This window comes from Pan troglodytes, chromosome 6, assembly GCF_028858775.2.
Source record: "Pan troglodytes isolate AG18354 chromosome 6, NHGRI_mPanTro3-v2.0_pri, whole genome shotgun sequence".
In the NCBI taxonomy this organism is placed as follows: Eukaryota; Metazoa; Chordata; class Mammalia; order Primates; family Hominidae; genus Pan; species Pan troglodytes.
The window spans coordinates 143,322,835-143,344,825 of record NC_072404.2 but is presented as its reverse complement, the minus strand read 5'-3'; the positions used below and the strand labels follow the sequence as shown (position 1 = coordinate 143,344,825).

Sequence of the window (21,991 nt, the reverse complement as noted above, 5' to 3'; positions counted from 1 at the left end):
GAGACTCCGACCAAAAAAAAAAAAAAAGAAAAAGAAAAAGAAAATCAAAGCATACAGCAAATTTTAAAACCTCATCAGAACTGGCCATGTTTATTTCCAGATAAAAATTATAAGGTAAGAACATGGAGTTCCCCATATTCTTGAGGCAAGTATTTCGAAGGCTTGGATGAGGTGATATGCCTGTGGACCAGTCACTAAGAGGAAAGATGGATATTTCATCCAAGCTGACAGAATATTAAGTTCTTATAAAGTCAATTAAATTGATTATAAGAACCCAAAGATGTCGGCACTTTCAAATCTCAGTCGCAGCCACACAAAAGTGTATGTCTTTCCTTGTCATCTCAAGCATTTTTTTGCTTGGCATGTTCCTTTTCAAACATTCTTGAAATCTTTAATATTTGTTTCAGTGGCTCAAATGAAAACACTGGTTAGGAAGACTGGCATGTTTCCTCAGGTGATGTAGCTATAAATCCTCCCTGGTAATTTAGTTATGGAAATTATTTATTTTAGAAATTCTGATGATAACAATATAAAATTGACAGAATTCAGTTAAGTAATTTGCCTTCCAAAGAGAGAGTGCAAGTAGCAATGTGCTTCAGTCTCTTAGACACATTTCCAGGGTTAATAAGAGCCGGGAGACAGAGATTTTCTCTCTTAAAAAAAAAGAAAAGAAAAAAGAAAAAAAGACCTGGCCGGGCGCGATGGCTCACGGCTGTAATCCCAGCACTTTGGGATGCGGAGGCAGGAGGATCATCTGAGATCACGAGTTCGAGACCAGCCTGGCCAACATGGTGAAACCCTAAAAATACAAAAATTAGTCGGGTGTAGCAGGGTGTGCCTGTAATCCCAGCTACTTGGGAGGTTGAGGCAGGAGAATCACTTGAACCTGGGAGGCGGAGGTTGCAGTGAGCCCAATCATGCCATTGCGCTCAAGCCTGGGTGACAAGAGTGAAACTCCATTTCAAAAAAAAAAAAAAAAAAAAGAAACACCCACAACCATATATATAAATAAAGATTTAAGACCTTAGATTTAAAGAGATAACAACTACAGGACTTGTTACACAGAATGCTCATTTCAAGGTAATATCAAATATTTCTGCTTATGTATCTATATGCTAAGGCTTTCACTCTCAGTTTTCATTGCTATTGCTTCCTTACATAAGGTCTGGGATTCTATTTGCCAGTTTTCTGACACTATGTTGGCTCATAGCTTTGAGAAATCAAGTAAATAAATTAGTTGTGGTTTTCTGTTATCTACACCAATATTCCCCTCCACTGGTGTAAATAATCAGGAAGCAACTGGATTTCTGACAAGAGAAGTCTTTTTTTGTTGTTGTTGCACTGGTAGTTTTCACATTACCTGTGCTCTACAACAAACTATACATAAGTTTTTTCCTGTACTCTTAGAAAAGCTAATTTAAGATTGCATTAGCTACATTTAACCTGCTATTGTGGATGGCATCTCTTTAAGAAATGTTTCTGCCTCCTCAATGCACCTTGAAATTGAGAAAGTAATGATGTAACAAATGTGCCTGGGGTGACTTCATTTCAAAGGATGTTAGTATCTATATCTCAAACTTAGAGGAACAGGGTTCTGAATGACCCTCCAGAATGGCAGGATGACCCTTAGAGAGAAGCAGAGAAGCAAAGGTTATAAAAACACCTTAATTATAAACTCTCACTCTGCCCTGACTTCTGGCTTGTCAGGCTACATCTCTTCCAAATGTGGGTACATCTATCTATGGCTATAAGATATCCCCTTCAGCAGTTAGATTGGAACTTATCTCTATAAAGTACCTTGCTGTGTATACAAATACATGTTTAAAATAATTTAGTATGATGAATTCCCAGGCTTGGGAGAATGGGAGATTTGGGTGGGTAGGTGGGAGAGCAGAGGAAGCAGAATCCTTGTACAGCAGGCACAGGATAGAAGTGTCTGAAAGACCACCACCCCAGACAGCCAGGTCACCTGCTTCCTAGAGGACCTGAACTACAGAAATCACAACTCTGTGAATTCTGGAACAGGGTTTAGGATGTCGGTGTGCACTAGATGTATGCAAAGTGATTCCCATGATTTCTCCAATGAAAGTCCCCAAATAGTAGGCATGAAACTAGAAAGGGCTGGTGAGAGGTAAACATAACAGCACAGAAAACAGCATGGGAAAATGGGAATAGACTAAACCTATTAGTTAACAATTAACCACTCAGGATTATCATATGCAAGACTCAAATGGGAATTGTTAATAATGAAGATCACGAATTAGTTCTCATCATCACAATCTTTGATTAACATCACAGGAAAATGAACTACAGACAAATACATGCAGAACTTATTACTGGGGAAGTATATTCTACTAGCACTTGAGAAACAGCTACAAAGAAGTCCATCAATCCTGATGGGCCTCCCTGGAGGTGCAAGCATATGCTCTACTGCCCATCCCAGGATGTTTCTTCCTATGAAGCTCTCTGTACTGCCTGGTCCCACCAGGGCTGACCTGAGGGTAAAGGACTCCAGGGCACAGTGCTGTCTGGGTCTAACCAATCTTAACTCTAAAGTAGCAAAATCCTTGTGAACAAGAGGACAGACACAGGAAAAAAAAAACAGTGTGGAGATCAGAACGAATCGTTAAGGATACTGAAGCAAATGTGCTCTAAAGCAGCAAAATCCTTGTGAACAAGAGGACAGACACAGGAAAAAAAAGAGTGTGGAGATCAGAACAAATCGTTAAGGATACTGAAGCAAATGTGCTCTCTCATTTTAAGTGTATGGTGTATGGTGTATGGTGATCATTCATTGCCATCGTTATCTATGTTTTTCTGGGTTGTGCAGACCAGGAGAATTACTTCTGTGGCTATATGGAAGACAAATCACAACTACATCTCCTATCAGCAAGGCAAAACCATCACCTATCGCTCCACACTCTTCCTCCTTTCCACATCTTGGGCGCTATGGCCCCAAGTGCCATTTTAATTCACAGAATGAGTTTATGATTCGATGAAGAGCCAGTTATACAGCATGATCATCTCTTGAAATACATGGAACCCTGCGGGGGGAGGATACTCTGAGAATGCCCTCGAGCTCCTGTGTTACCATAAAGCACTTTCAAATTTGAAACTGCTCTTCCCTGGCTGGTTATCAATGCTTTGTGGTGAGATGTGTACTAGAGAGACCAGGGAGGGCGTAAACTTCAGTGAATTGCAAGTTTAACAGGAATGAAGTGAACACAGAGGAGAACACTGACAAAAACAAACCCCCAAACAAAAAAATTACAACAGAAAAAAAAGGTGCTAAAGCTAGGCCATCAATTATCTTTCAATAATTGGGCAGGGTGGCACATGCCTGTAATCCTAGCGCTCTGAGAGGCTGAGATGGGAGTATCACATGAGGCTAGGAGTTCAATACCCCATCTCTATTAAAAATTAGCCAAGCATGGTGGTGTGGGCCTGTAGTCCCAGCTGCTTGGGAGGCTAAGGCAAGAGGATTGCTTCAGCCCAGGAGTTTGAGGCTGCAGAGAGCTATAATCATGCCACAACACTCTAGCCTGGGTGACACTCTAGCCTTGTCTCTTAAAAAATGGAAAATCATTAAGTGTTGTCTGTGGTTTTCAGATTCTCACACTGTTTACTTGGTTGGTAAAGCACCTCACTCAGGCCTGCACCATGTTGAACATAGGAGAAACCGCAGCCCAGGCTCTGAGCTCCAGTTCTGGGAGCATGAATCAAGAGGACATTTGGACATTTGTAGGAGCATTAAGCTGGAAGAAAGCCCTGAGCTTAGGATGTATCATTCCAATCAGTGACGCCCTCAACAGAGAGTATTACAATTATTAAAAGAAATATCCTGGCTAAGCAAAGTTTCCAAAGGGGGCAGGAATGGTACGCTTGCCCAACTGGAAGAAGGAAGCCACAGGGCAAAGTAGTGCAAGGATAGCACTCCAACATATGGAAGAAAACAATTACTCTCCAATCAGACTTGCAAGGAACTAAATCATCTAAGAGTTTAAGGAGCCCTAAGAAAGTCAGACATCTACAAACACTTTTATTTGGTTGGTCCTACCCACCATTTATTTTTTCCTTTCCACAGTGTACAATACTGAGAAATGAAACCAGAACTTGGCAAATACTTAGGAAGAGAAGACACATCTCTATGTTTAGAATGAAAATATGCAAAGCACCATTCGGACAATCACCGCAGTTCACTAAAATAAAGTGAAATAATGTTAGAGGAATAGATTAGGGACCCTCAGAAAATGGTCTGAGCCAGGCATGGTGGCCTCATGCCTGTAATGTTTTGCCTGAGGCAAAAACATTGCTTGAGCCCGGGAGTTCGAGACCAGCCTGGCCATCACAGTGGGATCTTGCCTCACAAAACAAAAAAAAAAAAAAGAAAGAAAGAAAAAAAGAAAATCAGCTGGGCATGGTGCTGCACACCTGTAGTCTTATCTACTCAGGAGGCTGATGTGGGAGGATAGCTTAAGCCTGGGAGGTCGAGGCTACAGTGAGCAGTGATGGCGCACCACTGCACTCCCAGCCTGGATGACAGAGTAAGACCCTGTCTCATTCTCTAAAAAAAAACAAAGCAAGGCAAAGCAAAGATAATGGTCTGGACGTTATTCATAATCACTAAAATTGGAAATAACCTAAATATCCCTCAACTGGGTATAAATTATAGTACACCACACAATGGAATACTACTCTACGCTAAAAAAGACATGGGCAACAACACGTATGAATCTCAAATACATGATTGCATTTGTATGACATTCTGACAAAGGTTAAACTATAGTTAAACAGAAAAACATGAGTGGTTGCCAGGGACTAGAAGTTGACTCTAAAAGGAATGGAGGAATTGGGACAATGGAACAGCTCTAATATCTTGACTATGGTGATGATTTCATAAATATACATTTCTCAAAATGCACATTTGCCAAAACTCACAGAATTATATGCTAAAAATGAGAACATTTTACTGTATATAAATTATACCTTTAAGAATATACACCAACACAATAAAAACAACGTGCACAGGAAGAATATACAATATTTTAATTTTTAACTCAAGAAAACTTTTCCCCTAACTAATCTGTAAGTAGTTTGGAGAGAATATCAAGTTCAAAATTAACCACCCATTCATTATGTTTTAAATCATCTACTTTGATCACTACTTTGAATACTAGTGTATTAAAATACTTAAAAAATTTAAAAAGAAAATGGTTTAGATGAGAAAGCAAGGGGTTAGAAAAGCACAGAAAAAAAGTCTCATTGATTCCACAAAAGCAGCTTAAGAAAGTCTAAACTCTTGGGCAATAGCTAAAAGAAAGCATCAGATGGAGCATGAGGTCATCCTCACAGGCCATAAAGAGGACACATTTTGTTCAAATAAAGAAAAAAGTTCTACTAAGTACATATGCCTACTGACATTTCTTTTCTACCTTGAAATAAAATCATATGATACAGCTTAATGTGAATAAAGTAATACCCAATTCTCAATCAAATAAAAATTCTATACAAGCTCAGAGATTGTTCTCTTACTGAATGACTTTCAGTTTCCCAAATTTAACCATATGAAATTACGCTGTGAGAACCATTCAATTTAACCTTTAGAAATGAAGTCATTGCCTTTTAGTGGTAAAAATCTGCATTTTATCATTGACAGAAAATACAATGCCCTTGGCTTATTCTAGAGAATCCTTTTTTGTGTGTGTGTTAAGATAACTTAGGCACAGAAAGTGCAGATGATGGTGTATCTGTGTCTCAAGTAAAAAGGGCGGAAATAAGAATATACCTAGTTAGGATAAAGTATCAAGCACATAAGCTTGCTTTCTTCCTGTCTTCAATCCTCTTTCTCTAACTTGGATGAGAGGCAGCCATCAAGGCAGTGCCAAAGGTGCCAGGTGATGAGGGCTGCCAACCCACAGAACTATCTGAAAGGTATGGCTCATAATTCTTGCTGTATAGAAAAGTTTCCATGAATAAATCTGCCTCCCTACCTCATCCCAAACTGTCCCTTTTCCCTTTTTTTCCATACTCTAACTTCTCAACACACTAGTCTTACAATTTTTTGTTAACTCAATACTCAGTGTTTATAATATCATGGCTTTGTAAATGATAGCCCTCCAGTTAGAGAGCTTCCTCCCAAGAGTTCTTCCATCCTCCTGCTGACCTCTGCAGGGTGGCTTGCTAGGATTCGCCTTGACCAAGACTCTGGCAATTCTTTTCACAACCTTTCCCAGATTGCTTCCTCAATCCATGCCTTCTGCTTTATTGGTTTATTTCCCTTCGTTTTTGTTTAACAAACAAACAAAAAACTACAAACTATTTCATAGACAAAATGTCTTATCTCTTTGAGGTCAAGTAAGTAAATCCACTATTGATTTTGTAGTTTTATTCAGGAGAAAAACTATCCTACTCTTGAATATGTTGAATCAACAGATAAACTTCTTCCATTATTCATCAGTATAGTAATGTACTATATTTTTGAAATAACTGAATGCTTTAGTAATGATGTGAAGAAAATTTATTTTAGTATGAAACTTAATTGTATCTACTCAAACACAGGAATAAGAGATAGTGGTTCAGAAATACCAATTTGTAAGAAGAAAATGTTTATAGGAGAGTTTAACACTGGGAGGTATACCTTCCAATTATTTTCAGCTAAAATATTCTACGAAAGCAGGTACTTTACTCAAATTGTAAACATCCAATTTATATCAAATACACCATTAAATTGTAATAGTTAAAAGTAGCATTTCTACTTTGAACTGGTAAAGATAAACACAGAAAAAGGCCATTTAGACTTTTAACAACTCTAGAGTTACTTTTCTAAGAATTAAATGATAATGAATTTTTATAGGAATACTACAATAAACATCTTCCACATTTTCAGAATTGAGACATGAGACTGGGCTAAAAACATAGCTTACACATGGTATATGGCATTGAGAATACAAAATAAAGCAAATCAACCACCATCTACAACTGTGCACATCAATTACAAGGCTAGGATTAAACAATAACTTAACAGGTTTAAAATACTATTTTTTTCTTTAACAGTTTTAGATCAATTTTTATCACTTCCAAAGTCTCTATAGGCAAGAGGTAAGAACTTATTACAGAACCAGAAAATGCCTTCAGAGATAATTAAAATAAAATGTGCAGAGTAAAAAATTTAAAAGACATCTGATGAGGCACAAGTCTTCATTTCATGGGCAAATCAAGAACTTGGGGCAAGGAAATTGATGTCACACTTAACTGTGTCCCACCCAACACAAGAATGCAACTTCAGAAAAGAACAGAGAAGAAAAAAAGTCAGCAAGTAACCTATAATATAAAAATTACCTTAAAATCAAAATAAATGTTAGTAAAGGCTAAATGGCTAAAACACTTTTAATACTTCCTAAAAGTACTTTGAACATTCATTTTTGCCTGCAGACATACCAGTATAGGTTCAATAAACCTTAAGTGAAAGTTTTATTTTTATGTCTAATTAGTCTTTTAAAAGCCTTACATTTTTAAAGCATTAATAAAAATAGATAATTATACAATTCAGAAGAGAAAGTTCCAGTTTTTTCTAACATGGAGAAAAATGGCAACAATTATGATAGAAATTTATTACTAATTAAAACAGAAAGTGGTCAATATTTTGAAGAACAACAAATGCATCCAATTAAAAACCCAATCATTTTACTCAATAAAGATTTATAGGATGATGTTGTTAAAAAATATATGCTATTCTTTGGCCTAGGTTTCTACTTTATGGACATGTTCTGAGAAAATAATTATAGACTGTGATTTATCTAAAGGAACAAATGTTTATGAGAAGAAAAAACAATAAAACAACCCCAACATCCAACAATAGAAGGCTGATTAAATCAATTCTAGTAGAACAATTTACAGCGTTCATTCATCCAACAATATCTGCTAAGCACCTACTTGGTGCCATATACTCTTCTAGGACCTGACTGTATAGTTAAGAATAACACAGTAAGGCCTCCCATCCTGAAAAGAGCTTACAATACTTAAAAGAAAAAGAAATAAATAAGGAAACCCACATTCTGGTGAATAGAAGAGTTAGTAGTACAGATAATTTCTATCCTTTTCACTCACTTATATTTGATGCATTTAAAAACAGAAACTTTGACAAAAAATTTGAATAAAGAAAAATATGCCTAAGGTTTTGTTTCTAAAAGAAAAAAAGTCATCTGGGGGCGGTGACTCACGCCTGTAATCTCAGAACTTTGGGAGGCTGAGGCGAGTGGATCACTTGAGGTCAGGAGTTCGAGACCAGCCTGGCCAACACGGTGAAAGCCCTTCTCTACTGAAAAAAAAAAATACAAAAATTAGCCGGCTATGGCGGCAGGCACTTATAATCCCACCTTCTCGGGAGACATGAGAATCACTTGAACTTGTGGGAGGCAGAGGTTGCAGTGAGCTGGGATTGCGCCACTGCACTCCAGCCTGGGCTACAAAGTCAGACTCTGTCTAAAAAAGAAAAAGAAAAAAAAAAAAAGAAAAAAATCTATGGCCAATTAAGCTTTGCCTAGATAAACTTGTAAATTATTAAAGGTCAGATAACTAATTGTCCCTTTAGTTTGTAAGTGTCAGCATTCAACATTCACTGCAGTGAATTAGTTCTTATAATTAATTGTTCTACATATTTTGAAACAAATAAATATTATTGATGCTATAATAAAGTCTGTAAACTGATGTGGAAACAGTTTGACCTGAAGCTGCATGTGAAATTTGCTCTGTGATTCCATCAAAAACAGATTTAAGCACAGTGTTTTATGGTACTAACGACACCAAACTAAGTAGCCTGTTTCTAAGGACTAAGAGTTTAATGTGGCTGCGTGCAGTGGCTCACACCTGTGTTCCCAGCACTTTGGGAGGCCCAGGTGGGAGAATCACTTGAGCTCAGGAGTTCTAAATCAGCTCTGGCAACATAGCAGATCCTATCAGTATAGGATAGAGATTCTCTCTCTACAAAAAAAATTTTAAAAATTAGCCAGGTGTGGTAGTGTGCCTGAAGTCACAGCTACCCGCGCAAAAAAGAGTGTGGACAATGGGTAGAAAACAAACAAAAACCATACATTAATATGATGTGAGAATAAAAATTTGTTCCTAGTAGAGAGCAACTTGTAAAAGCCCAACAGTCAGGCTCAGAAATAGATTTAATAAAGCATATACATGCATGCATACAAATACGTGAAAACAAGCTTAAACATTAATGAAACTACTTTTACAGAATGATAGTTCTAAAGTAGTTAGAAATATAGTTAGTGCTTTCGGTGTATTTGGGAATTCTAATTCTTCTTAAGGAAAATATAGAATTAATCTTACCCCACCCAGTGGCTTTACAACTTTGTTATGATGTAACCACATGTGGATATTATATTGGGGTTCTAGAATTGAGACTCTAAGGACCCTGTCTATCAGTGGAAAATGATGTACCACAGAGTGCATAAGTGATGGCAGAGAATTGAGATAGCTTTGGTGAAGATAACATAAGTTAGTTTGTTCAGTTAAGGATCTCACATCATTGTCATTTCTTTCTCCATCAGTGCACACTTGCTGATGGATGCCCTCAAGATTCCTCACTCATTCAAAACTACATAGACGCCATCATTATGTACATGTATGCATTTCCTATTGTTAGGAAACTCCTAAAAACTACAGATCTAGAGATAAGACACAGTTTCTGCTGACAACTCAGGTGGGAAGATATCTAGCTTTTGCTGCCCCCCTGCTTTCCTACATTCCACAAACACTGCTCTATGGTCACCAGTAACTCATGGAATTGCACTGTCCACTGGATAGTTTTCAATTTCATCTTACTTTACCTTGAAGCTGGAGACTCAATTCTTGCCTTGTGAAGCTCTCTCTATTAATTTGTACATTATACTCGCCTGATTTATCTCCGACAGCTTGGGCGGCAACGTTTTAAAGTCTGTTTGTTCAAACACTCCCCATCCATACGTAATCTTGAAATAAAGGGCTTGGCCTAGGGACTCTTCTCTCTTAATATTCTCTGGACAATTTGGTACACTCACATCTAGGTGTCCTATAGTCCTAAACTCATGCATGAAGCCTAGGTCACTAATGGCTCATTAGTGCCTCAATTTTAACATGTTCAGAAAGTCTTAATTTTCCTTGCAAATCTACTCTGCCATCATTTACAATATCAGACAAGGAGCACCACCATCAACCAGATATTTGTGCCAGACATTTGGAAAGCTCATGCATGACACTTGATTTCACTTCCCTTCCTTGACCCCAATCCAATCAACCACTCAGTTCTACCAGTTCTTATACCAAAACAGATCTCACATTTATCTTTCCGCCTCCATTGCCACAATCCTAGTTCCAGCCACTATTCAGCAATCACCAAGTGAACTGCAAATTCTCCCCTAACCATTGTTTCAAGTCTATCTCCAAATAAAAGCCACAATGGAAAAAAAGAAAAATTTATAGATATATATCTAGCTAACTCTCTCTCTCTCTATATATACATATACACACATAAACACACACACACACACACACACACACACACACGCTGTTCTAATTATTCTACTCCCATTTCAAAGATTTCTCACTGTTCTTCAGATAAAATTCAAAATCCTTTTCAAGGACTATAACGTCCAAATTATTCAGTTATTCATTCTCCCATTACTATCCTCACACTGCAGCAATGCTGACTGGTCTTCCATTGTGAACACAAACAATCTTCCACCTCAGGACCTTTGTATACAACATTTTATCCTTCGGCCCTGAACAAGATCTTCTGCTAACTCCTTCTTTGGGTCTCACTTTGAAATCACTTCAAGGACTTTATCAGACCACTTAGAATAAGCTGTGGCCACCAGCATACACTCTCCCAGGACTCTGTACTCCCATTACAATTGTAATTATATAACAAATTGTGTATTCCCTGTAAAGACTATAGCTGTCTTGTTTAATATATTCTCAACACTCAGCATTCTTGCTGGCATATGAAAAGCTCTTGATAAATACTTATTGTTTGATCACTCATTCACTGATTCAACATGAGGAATGCATTTAAAAAACAAGACAGAGATGGCATATGTTAAATGTCAAAAAAGAGATAAAGAGGCAGTAAAAGAACTCAGGAGAGGGAGCGGTAGGATTTGGAACCTGAATTGGATGAAGAGTTTGCAATGTAAATATTACTGAGGATGATAATGACAGCTCTCATTTACAGAGGACTTTCTGTGTGCTAGGCAGACTGCTAAGCAATTTAATAATAATGAACACCAGGCTGGGTGCAGTGGCTCGCGCTTGAGCCCAGGAGTTCGAGATCATCATGGGCAACATGGCAAAACCCCATCTCTACAAAAAAATAAAAAATTAGCCTGGCGTAGTGGTACACATGTAGTTAGCTACTCAGGAGGCTAATGCAGGAGGATCACCTGAGCCTGGGAGGCAGAGGTTGCAGTGAGCTGAGATTGCGCCACTGCACTCCAGCCTGGGAAATAGAGCTGAGATCCTGTCTCAAAAAAAAATAATGAACACCGGCATGTGAACCACTGCTCTCTGTTCAGCTCTTACGTCAACTGTTTAAAACAGCTATATTTATTAATTCATTCAATCACACCACAATCCAATGAGGTAAGTGCCATTATCATACCCATTTCCCACAGGGGAAAACTGAGGTACAGAAAGAAAAAATAACTTCCCCAAGGCGTCAAGGTAATAAGCAATGGAGGCACAACTGAACCCCAGTAATCTAATGTTAGAGCCAGTGCTAATAATCATGACCCCATACTGCCACTATATTCTAGAAGACATGCACCCTTTCTGCTGCGTTCTTTTACTAACCAGCCTGCTTATAGTTACTAACCAGTACAGCCAATCCTGTACCTTGGAGAATGGGGCACTTTTCTCCAAATACAAGTTCATGCTGTTTGAGCCCATCACTTGGCAAACTGAATGTAAACTGGGCACTATAACGAGATACAAAAAGATCCCCTTCTTAGGAGTTTAGAAACTAGTAAGGAAAACCAATGCACACATATTAAACAACTTATGAAATTATCAATTTATCAACAAGCACAAAATCATGGTAATATGATTATGTAAATGTTGAAGAAGGGCATGATCAGAAGGCAATGGGGATAAAAAGGGAGAAATTACCTGGAAGAAGAGACATATGCCAGGGAAGAAGGCATGGCCAGCAGGGGAGAAGAGACAGCATTGCAAAAAGAAGAAATGTGATTCAACAAATGCTAATTAACAATGAAGTCCGAGTCAGTCAACTGAGGACCTTAAGTAGTGGAGGAGATGAATATGATCTAAAGAAAATAAATGGGCTCTACTGCGGGTGAAGTATCTGGGGATGTTGCAGTAATACAAATCAATATAACACAGGTCTTCCTCCAAATTAGAAATCTGGGTAATAGCTTACATTTTCAGGCCCCTTCCAAATTCGATATTGTATTAGGAATTCTATAATTTCTTCCTGAGAACACCATTTCCTGAACAACTGAGGCAGAAAACGACCAGGGCATTTCAAAGCAACCCTGAGCTCTAATTTCAAAATATCTGGATGTTAACACTGCAAGGAGTGTCCAAAATTCTGTATGACATAGTCTGTAGGGAATATGTTGTAAGCATGCTAAATAAAGACTTAAAATACAAGTAAGCAGAATGTCTATGTTAGTGAAATTACTTACTTTGAAATGTTTATATAAGCAATAGCCACAGGACACAATGAGTTCAATCCAAGGCTAAGTAGTGTTATGATGGTAAAGTGGAGAGTGAATCTGGGGCTATGCAGAAATATTTCAAATTTTATCACATCACTCAGCAGCCATGGGACAGATCAGACAATCCAATCACACACCTCAACCTGGGAATCTGAAATTTTGTCAACTGCTGCCAAAATATACTTACAATCATTCCTGTAATGGGCTCATTTAACCTATTTTGACCCATGAAATAGAATCATAGAGTGTTATCTACATACACCCAGAGAATGGGAAAGAGAACAACCGAAGAGCATGGACCAGCTATAGCCGAATCTATGGCCAGAGGAACTCTCTTTGGAAAAATATGCTACTTTATTTGGAAAAAATGTTCCTAACTCCCTCAATTTCCTTTCTCATGTCTTTGAACAAAGAAGAAAGGCAAAAATCATTATAGCTCAGTACACTTCACTAAAAGCTAGGACCCTGTTGCAAATGCTGAGTGCATTTGCATGCACTCCTGTTTGTGAAGGCACAGTTAAACAAGGAAGCAGAAGGAAACTAGAAAAATTTATGGCAGAAAGTTTCCTGATAATAGAATCCACGACAGCGACATGCTACTGATTATACTGGGAGGAAGATGTTTTTGTTATATAAGAACGAACAAATAAAGAAGCCCTGTCTCTTAACAGTGCTCCACCTCTGGGCAGCTCACCTGAGCAAACATTTTCTGAGGTGTTGAATTGCAGAGCTAGGACACTCATATCAAAGGACAAGAAGCTGTGCCCTGCTTTCAAAGTCCAATCCTAGCTCCCTACCTCAAGGTTATCTGCTCTGGTGCCTGAATTTTCCAAGACAAGACTGTTCTGAACAAAAAGTTAAACCAAGTAAGGTACAGACTTGGAATCAGACATAATGCAGATGAAAGAGACATATTCACTTTCTAAATTTTTCTTTTTTTAGAACTTTCACAACCAAATTATTGTTCATGTTTCCAGGTACAGAGGAGGCAACAAAACTAAGATTTTCAAAGATATAATTCTATAATCCTTTATTGCCCACTATATACGTGGTTTTGTATTTCTCTTGCTTCTACAATTGTTTCCCCTGTTAAAAGATAATTTTCAATAAGGTAAAGTCTTAACTCTTATTCAAATATAAAATAAACTCATGTAGAAAATTTCATTTTAACCCCACTAATTAATGAGGGAACCAGAAAGGCTCAAAGAGACTAAAGAACAGATATAGATAAGTTACTAGGAATACTGAGGTGAATTTGCTACAGACGCAAAAACAGAGTCAAACTAGGGAGTAAAAAAAAGTTTGAAATCATTTCTCTTACAGGGTGGGAATCAATTGTATCTCTTCAGGACTACATTTCTACATCTCTATTTACAAAGATGCAAAACAGCCCAACTAAATGAAGCTAAATAAGAGAAGTGAGAAACCATGTCCTAAATTGGGTGCCCTCCAAAAACAACACAACTCAGTCAAAAAGTGGACTAGAATCTATAAAAGGAGGTAATGAAACACAACCATCATTAACTGTGGTACCTGCTGCAATGAAATTTTGAAAAAAATTCCCATGTAAATCAAAAATGCTTTCAAATTTATTTAAGAGAGGGATGGCCCTGTAGTTCTGGCAAATTTGAATAGGGGAGTTTCAAAAAACAGAAAGTGGTTGCACAGAATTCATATGAACAAAGAAACTATAGACAGCCAGGTGTTGTGGCTTATGCCTGTAAGTCCCAGTTACTTGGGAGGTTGAGGCAGGAGGATCTCTTGAGCCCAGGAGTTTGAGTCCAGCCTGAGCAACATAGTAAGATCTCATCTTAAAAAAGAAATAAAAGAAAGAGAGAGAGAAACAAACCATGCACAAAAAAACTCCAACACAATAAAGCTATGTCTTCCATCATAAGGGTGAGGGCAACTGGCTGAAGCAACTCTCTGGCAGAATCAAGATCAAGGTCTTCTTAGTAACATCCAACTCTTAGCAGAGACATGTTTTAGAAGAGGTGAAAAGAAAAAAGAGGGCCGGATGCAGTGGCTCATGCCTGTAATCCTAGCACTTTGGGAGGCCAAGGCGGGCAGATCATGAGGTCAGGAGTTCAAGACCAGCCTGACCAACATGATGAAACCCCGTCTCTACTAAAAATACAAAAACTAGCTGTAATCCCAGCTACTCAGGAGGCTGAGGCAGGAGAATTGCTTGAACCTGGGAGGCAGAGGTTGCAGTGAGCTGAGATGGCGCCACTGCACTCCAGCCTGGGCAACAGAGGGAGACTCCATCTCAACAAAAGAGAGAAAGAGAGAGAGAAAAGAGGCCAGGCATGGTAGCTCACTCCTGCAATCCCAGCACTTCGGAAGGCTGAGGTGGGAGGATCACTTGAGCCCAGGAGTTTGAGACCAAGCCTGGACAACAAAGTGAGACCCCATCTCTATTTTTTTGAAATAAAAAATTAAATTGAAAATATAAGAGAAAAGAAAAGAAAGAGAAAGAGTTTGAAGTTTTTTCCAAAGTCTGAGAGAAACTTACGAGGTGGCTGCCACTTTGGCATCAGAGGTTGTGTGCCACAGAGGTGATGGCATGTTTCTGTGCAGTGAGGATCCAAGCCAGTCACCTGTACATTGCAGTCCAACTAGAGTTCAATAAACTTTGCTTGAAGAAAGAAGAAGAAAGAAATAGAGCAATAGCTTTTCCTAAATTAGTGACAACTTGAGCTACGAAACACAACAGGGATGCAAGGAAGCCACCAGGATAACCCAACACTCCCACCAACCATGGCTTCCAGGCAAGGGGCCAACCATATTTAGAGAGGACACACTGCCTGCTCTGGAGAGCAAGTTCTGCAGACAGTGAGCTGGCTCTTCCAGAGTTCCTTTGGGATTTTCTCAGGATATCAAATGCAGAGCCCAGCAGTGGAGCCAGCAGCTACTGTGTGAATGAAGCTCCAGTGCTAGGCAACCCCTCCAGGTCACAGAAACCCACCCGGCAGAACCATAGGCCTTGATGTTGTGCCATCTGTACAATAACTTAGACTGCAGTTGGCAAGAGAGACGTGAGAACATGATGTAGGGCCATGATTTTAGCCAAGCAGGGTAAAAAAGGGAAGGGCTATTTAAAACAACAAAAAACAAATACACTCAGAGAGCATTTGTGCCATCAAATACCAGAGACTAGAAAAAACAGAAAGCTGAAAGGAACATTAGAATCATATGAGGGTAAGAAAAATAAATCTAAACTAGGTGGGCCAGAAAACATATAAGACAAACTGCAATTTAACACAGACCTAACTCATAAAGCCCCTGGGTGATTTTGCTCCTTTTACCTTCTTCAGACTTACCAGGCAAACCACTTTTTTCTTTTTTTAATTCTCTCTTTTTTTTTGAGATGGAGTCTCACTCTGTCACCCAGGCTGGAATGCAGTGATGCTATCTTAGCTCACTGCAACCTCTGCCTCCCAGGTTCAAGCAATTCTCCCTGCCTCAGCCTCCCAAGTAGCTGGGATTACAGGTGCCCGTGACCACGCCTGGCTAATTTTTTTGGTATTTTTTAGTAGCGATGGGGTTTTGCCATGTTGGCCAGGCTGGTCTTGAACTCCTGACCTCAGGAGATCCGCCCACCTCAGCCTCCCAAAGTGCTGGGATTACAGGCGTGAGCCACCGTGCCTGGGCTTTTTAAAACTCTCTTTAGCCAAAAAGAATAATAATTTTTTTCTCATGCTTCCATCAAGGCCTAAATATTAATAAAGAGCTAAGGAAAGGTAACACCTACAGAAACCTCAAAGAAAGGATGACAGTGCTATTAAAGTTTAAGAGGGCAATGAAAACCAGAAACTGAAGGCAGAGATCAGGAGCAGATGCTGGAGAAAATCCAACCCTGTCTACCAATCTATTTCTTATCTATTGATTTAATCTTATCTAACTGTTTTAAAGGAACACTTCAATCCTTCACATTAGCAAGTCAGAATCCTACTGGTCAACTCTGTAAGACTTTGTTTCATGAATAACAGGGCCCCAAATGTCTGACCTTCTTCCCCTGTGCCCTGCACCTTCCCCAAAGCTAGTCACTGGATCACTCCAAACCATGGCTTAATTTTTAGGCTAGGGTGGTGGCTCATGCCTATAATAGCAATACTTTGGGAGGCCAAAGTCGGAGGATCACTTGAGGCCAGGGGTTTCAGATTGGCCTGGACAACATAGCAAGATCCTGTGGGTGTGATGGTGTGCACCTGTAGACCCAGTTACTCAGGAGGCTGAGTCAGGAGGATCACTTGAGCCCAGGAGTGAAAGGCCACAGTGAGCTATGACTGTGCCACTGTACTTTCAGTCCAGCCTTGGTGATAAAGTGAGACTCCGTATCCTCAAAAAAAAAAAAAAAAAAAAAAAAAATCAGAAATACTACGTATTTCTAACAAAATCAGTCACAGAGAAAGGTGGTTATAAAAAAGTGCTATGTAACATGAGCATGAAACCAAGCCATGATGTGATTAAACGTCCAAAGGAGCACAGCAGCAGTTAACAGATTAAAAAGACCCATGGATTAAGAGAGTAAATACTGTAATAGTGAAATTAACAGAGGAGTTGTCAGGACTACATAATATGAAAAGGCAGAATATATTCAAAAGAAGACAATCCCTATTCCGGGACTTTCAGAAATAAGACTGAAGAGGATGCTATCATCTTGTACCATCAAACAAACATCGTAACTCCTCATGCACAGAGGACAGACACAAAAGGAAAAGGACAGAGAAGAAAACTCATATACACACTATGACTCATTGAGTCCTACTCCCATATAAGAGGAAGATGGAGAAGTGGAGGTAAAGGTAAAAGGTAAAATCAGCACTCGCAGGGCTGGCTGCATCTTGAGGAGTGGGGAGCTCTCTCTAATCTCAGAACCGTAATTGATTTGTCTGATCTACCAGAACAACAGTAAGCCATGTACCAGCCCCATTTTATTGCCTGTTTTACACTCTGTATCTGCAGGAGATTGTATTTATTACGGAGCAGGCTACAGCAAAAACAATAATAAACCTAAGATAAAGAACAGCTGAGAAACCTGAGATAAAGAACACTGACACACATATTCCAATTTTTTCTATGCTGGTGAGGGAGGGAGCTCAGACAGGATCAATGAAAAACAAAACCAACTAATAATGAAAACATGGATGTATGAAGTCAGTCACCACAGAACCATCCTTCAAATCAAGTAAGACCTAGTACCAAGTCGGTCAAATTCTCAGCTGGTTCTACACACTCTGGAACATCCTGGCTTGAAAGGAAACTAGACTATGATAGAAATGGCAGCAGTGGCTGGTACTTCTAATAGCCCAGTTCCTACTCTGTGAAAAATTGGAAATAACAAATAACCAGTAACTTCTTCAGGATCTAAGGTACCAGCTTGGGAGTATGTAATTTTCTTCCTTTAGTGGTTACCCTAAAAATAGGTGTAAGAGACACAGATGGGTCAACACACACACACACACACACACACACACACACATATTTATTATTATTATTTTTTTTTTGGTAGAGATGGGGTCTCACTACACTGACTACAAGACCAGGTTGGTCTTGCATTCCTGACCTTAAGCAATCCTCCCACCTCGGCCTCCCAAAGTGCTGGGATTATAGGCGTGAGCCACCACGCCTGGTCCAGAGGGCCAAATTTTTTATCAAAGCCCTAGACAAACTGGGGGTTCATTCAGTTGGTGTTATATGCAGATGTTCTGTCCATCTTATGGACAACTCAAAACTCAGTTGACCTTGACATCAAAACCCATCTGTAATAACAAACAAAAAGGCCGGCTTATTTGGCCACTACAGAGGCTGGTATCTTACGTTCCAAGCCATAAACCTCACACTCCTGTGCTTAGATGAGTCACTTCCAACCATAAGCAATCAGCCAAGCAGGTCTTGTATTTGCTAGGTCTTCATACAAAAGCATTTTAACGCACTCTGACCTTTACTCTGTGAAATCATTTTTTAAACAGCAAGAGAAGAGATCATGGAAAAGGAGTAGAAACTCAACTCCTAAAATGGAGGCAGTTAACACTAGAACAAAATTACAGGTTATTTGCTCCACCATTATGATATAATCTCTTCCATACAACACATTTCTTAAGAGTGTTTAGGAGACAGAATGTGCACTTAAGCATGTCTTTTTCCTCACCAACGATGTGTACTGGGATGGAGAGGAGGGTGGTGAGAGATATTATGCACAAACACCAGTTCATTGTAAATTATTTTGGCAGATATTGCCTACACTGTCAGCTCAACAAAAACCTCCATTTATCATGGCCTGCAACTAAGAGGCGGATCAATCTGGGGCAGTAGGTAACACAGTTAAAGATTAAAAAACAATTAAGAAACCTCTGTGAAACCATTACGTATATGTACATTACATTGTTTTTTTCCCTGTTTATTTTTCATCTGGCTGTAAGCCGTCTGCCCATCTGACCTCACACCTGTCCCACAGACAGCAAAATTGCCAGCATGCTTCAGGAAGCAGAAAACCCATACATCTCACTTAAATTGAACAAGGGCACCCAACATACACACAGACTTAACACTGTGATGGAAAGAAGGGAAGAAGGTGGGAAAAGACAAAACTCCTCTATTAAAGAGGACACCAAAAAAACTGCACTCTTGGGTGAATAATTTGTGATTCAGGCAGACAAGGTCATATCTGACATCCATTGAAATCGAACAGCTTTTTCACTTTCAGTCTCCCACTTGCTCAAGCTTTACTCTTTTATTTATGTGGTGACTGAGAGAAATTTAACTGGCATTTATGTTTAACTTAAGAGCAAACCAATCCTCCAATACTGAGACAGAAAAGATAATAAAAATTGGTATGAAACTGAGCTAGAGTTTAAGGGGGAATTGGTGGGGTAGGAACAAAAGTAAATAAATAAATAAAGACAAGTTTCACAAGACCCACTGCTAATGACAACGGAAATAAAGGAATAAAAAAAGCATCAGAAATCATCAAGGCAGGAGGCAGCATAAGATTCAGAGACAGCAATAAAGATCTTTAGGATACCACATTGAGGGGTGTGGAGAGGACAACCCTGAGACCGGTGTGCCTGAACCTCAAAACCTCCTTAGAGTTGCTTCACCTCACTGTTGGTGCCAAATCAGAACTAGAAATGAACTCAGGTGGGCCCAAGGAGAGAGCCTATCCCTAAGGTTGAAATCAGCTTCTGGAAGGCCCTGGAGTATGGGCCCCACATAAGTTTTTGGATGGGCATATTTGGCCCTTTGTGTAGAAGGGTTTTCATTGCATTTTCCAAAGCACTTATAACTTTTTTCTCCTGCTGAGGAACCACCAAAAATTTGCCCTTTTATTACTATAACAGCTTTACCAAAAGACAAATATTAAGGAAAGCATTGTTGAGAATGCCACGCACATACATAAAAATATTAACAATATATATGCAAAGAATAACTCAGCTGGGTAAGCTACACAGAAAATAGGCCAAGTAACATCGCACTGGATGAGTTACACCTGTTAAAAATGAACATTAGCAGATACACCATAGTTACTTGTGGCTCAAAGGCCATTAGCTACAGGTTTCTGGGCTTCTCAGGATTCTAAGCCACAAAAAGTGCATATCACTTCACTTCACCCACTTAACAGAGGCCCCAACCTGTAGACTGAAGTCCAGTTAACATGTTGTAGGTAACATTGTTTAACCTATAATCTGCAGTGACTGGTTATAGAGAAAGAAAAGCTCAAGAGTCCCATTGTTTAAGATGAGCAGGAAACCACTACACCTAGACAAGGCGGAGCCTGCCAGACACATTTTTAGCAAGCAATCACCAGGAGCAACAGAAAAAGCCTCCACCAGGCCTGGGCACACCACATAACAGGAAGATAATACACTCTGATTCATCTCTCCTGCAGCCTAGGCTGAGCTCTAGCACTTTTGTTTATACTAGTATTTTCTTCTAGGGCCCAAGGCAAATTCCCTGAGTGCCTAAGCTAAGATTTACCAGCTCTTCCTCCTTCCATCTACCCTGGGCTTCATCTCCCCTGGGCATCTTCCCTATGCATGGCACAGACCTGATCCTCTCCTTAACCATTAGTGACTGTGGTGTTGAAATGGATGGTACGTGTCTTGGCAATAGAGAGTGCCTTTCCTGGCCACCTGATCAAAATCAGCACTTACACCACTCACTATCCCCTCGGCCAGTTTTACTTCTCTTCACAGTAGTTTTCGCTACCTGACATTGCAACTGCCTCCCTTTCCGACTTGAATGCAGGGACTTCAGTAGTTTTCTTCATTGTTATATTCTCAGAGCTTAGAGCAATTCCTGGCATACAGCAGGCACTCAACAAATACTTGTTGACTAAATGAATAAACTAGCTCAACTATCAAACGGATCTATGCAGCCAAAGAGACCCTAAACATTCAAAGGTAAAGTCCTTACAGTTAAAGAAACATTTGGACACAGCCTATTGGGAGCTCTAAAATATTGGTGCCATTGATTCTTCTTTATTATCTATATGTAATTATCTCAAAGGATGTTCATACATTTCTCCATTCTGTCCCACTTACAGGCAAGCAGAGGAACAAGAGGTCATGAGGAAATCCTGATGAATTCATATACTTCTCCTGAAACCTATACTTGACCTTTTGCTACTAAGACTTCCCACTCACAGCAAGAACTGGACAGGGGTTTTAAAAAGAGGCAATTTTATTTTAATACAACCAAGAAGAACTACCTTCCAAACTCAAAATACAGTAATTAAAAATGAAAAAGCAACATAGAAACAGTTCAGGTAAAGAAAAAGAATGAAGTTAATTCTGCTTTTCCAGATAATAAAACAGGCTCCCTATAGATACCTAAGTAGATGCCCCGGGGTGGGGAAAAGTCACAGTCAGTGCCTGAAAAGGAGCGAGCTAGAGAAAATACATAAGCTGAAGTCCTTCAGCAAATATGCAGACACGCTCTTGAGCCTCTGAGCCACACAGCTTGATTCAGGGACTCAACTCACCCCAGATATATCTGCAACACGGTGGATAGGCACTTCCTTCTTGCTATGCAATCCTTTGCCATTCTTAATAGCTCTGTTAAGGAAGAAGAGAAAAACCGATTAAAACAAGAATCACAATGGGAAGGGGTAGGAGGGTGCAAAAATGAAGAGAGAAGCGAGGGTTGTTAAAGTGGGGATGTATGACTACACAAGTCACACTGTACACTGCTGAGTAGCCAGTCTGTGCAAGAGGATTTGGTGGAGGGGGGATTATAAAGCTGCTCTTCTCTTAAGCCCTGTT

General features: G+C 39.4%; 1 protein-coding gene across 1 annotated transcript in view; it reads right to left on the bottom strand.

The window, feature by feature from the left end:
- Nucleotides 1-21,991, bottom strand: part of SND1 (staphylococcal nuclease and tudor domain containing 1) — a 437,045-nt gene that overhangs the window by 161,991 nt on the left and 253,063 nt on the right. Inside the window, exon 14 of the mRNA XM_527879.8 lies at nucleotides 21,712-21,784. Coding sequence (XP_527879.3) covers nucleotides 21,712-21,784 — 73 coding nt within the window. The remainder of the gene's footprint in view (nucleotides 1-21,711; nucleotides 21,785-21,991) is intronic.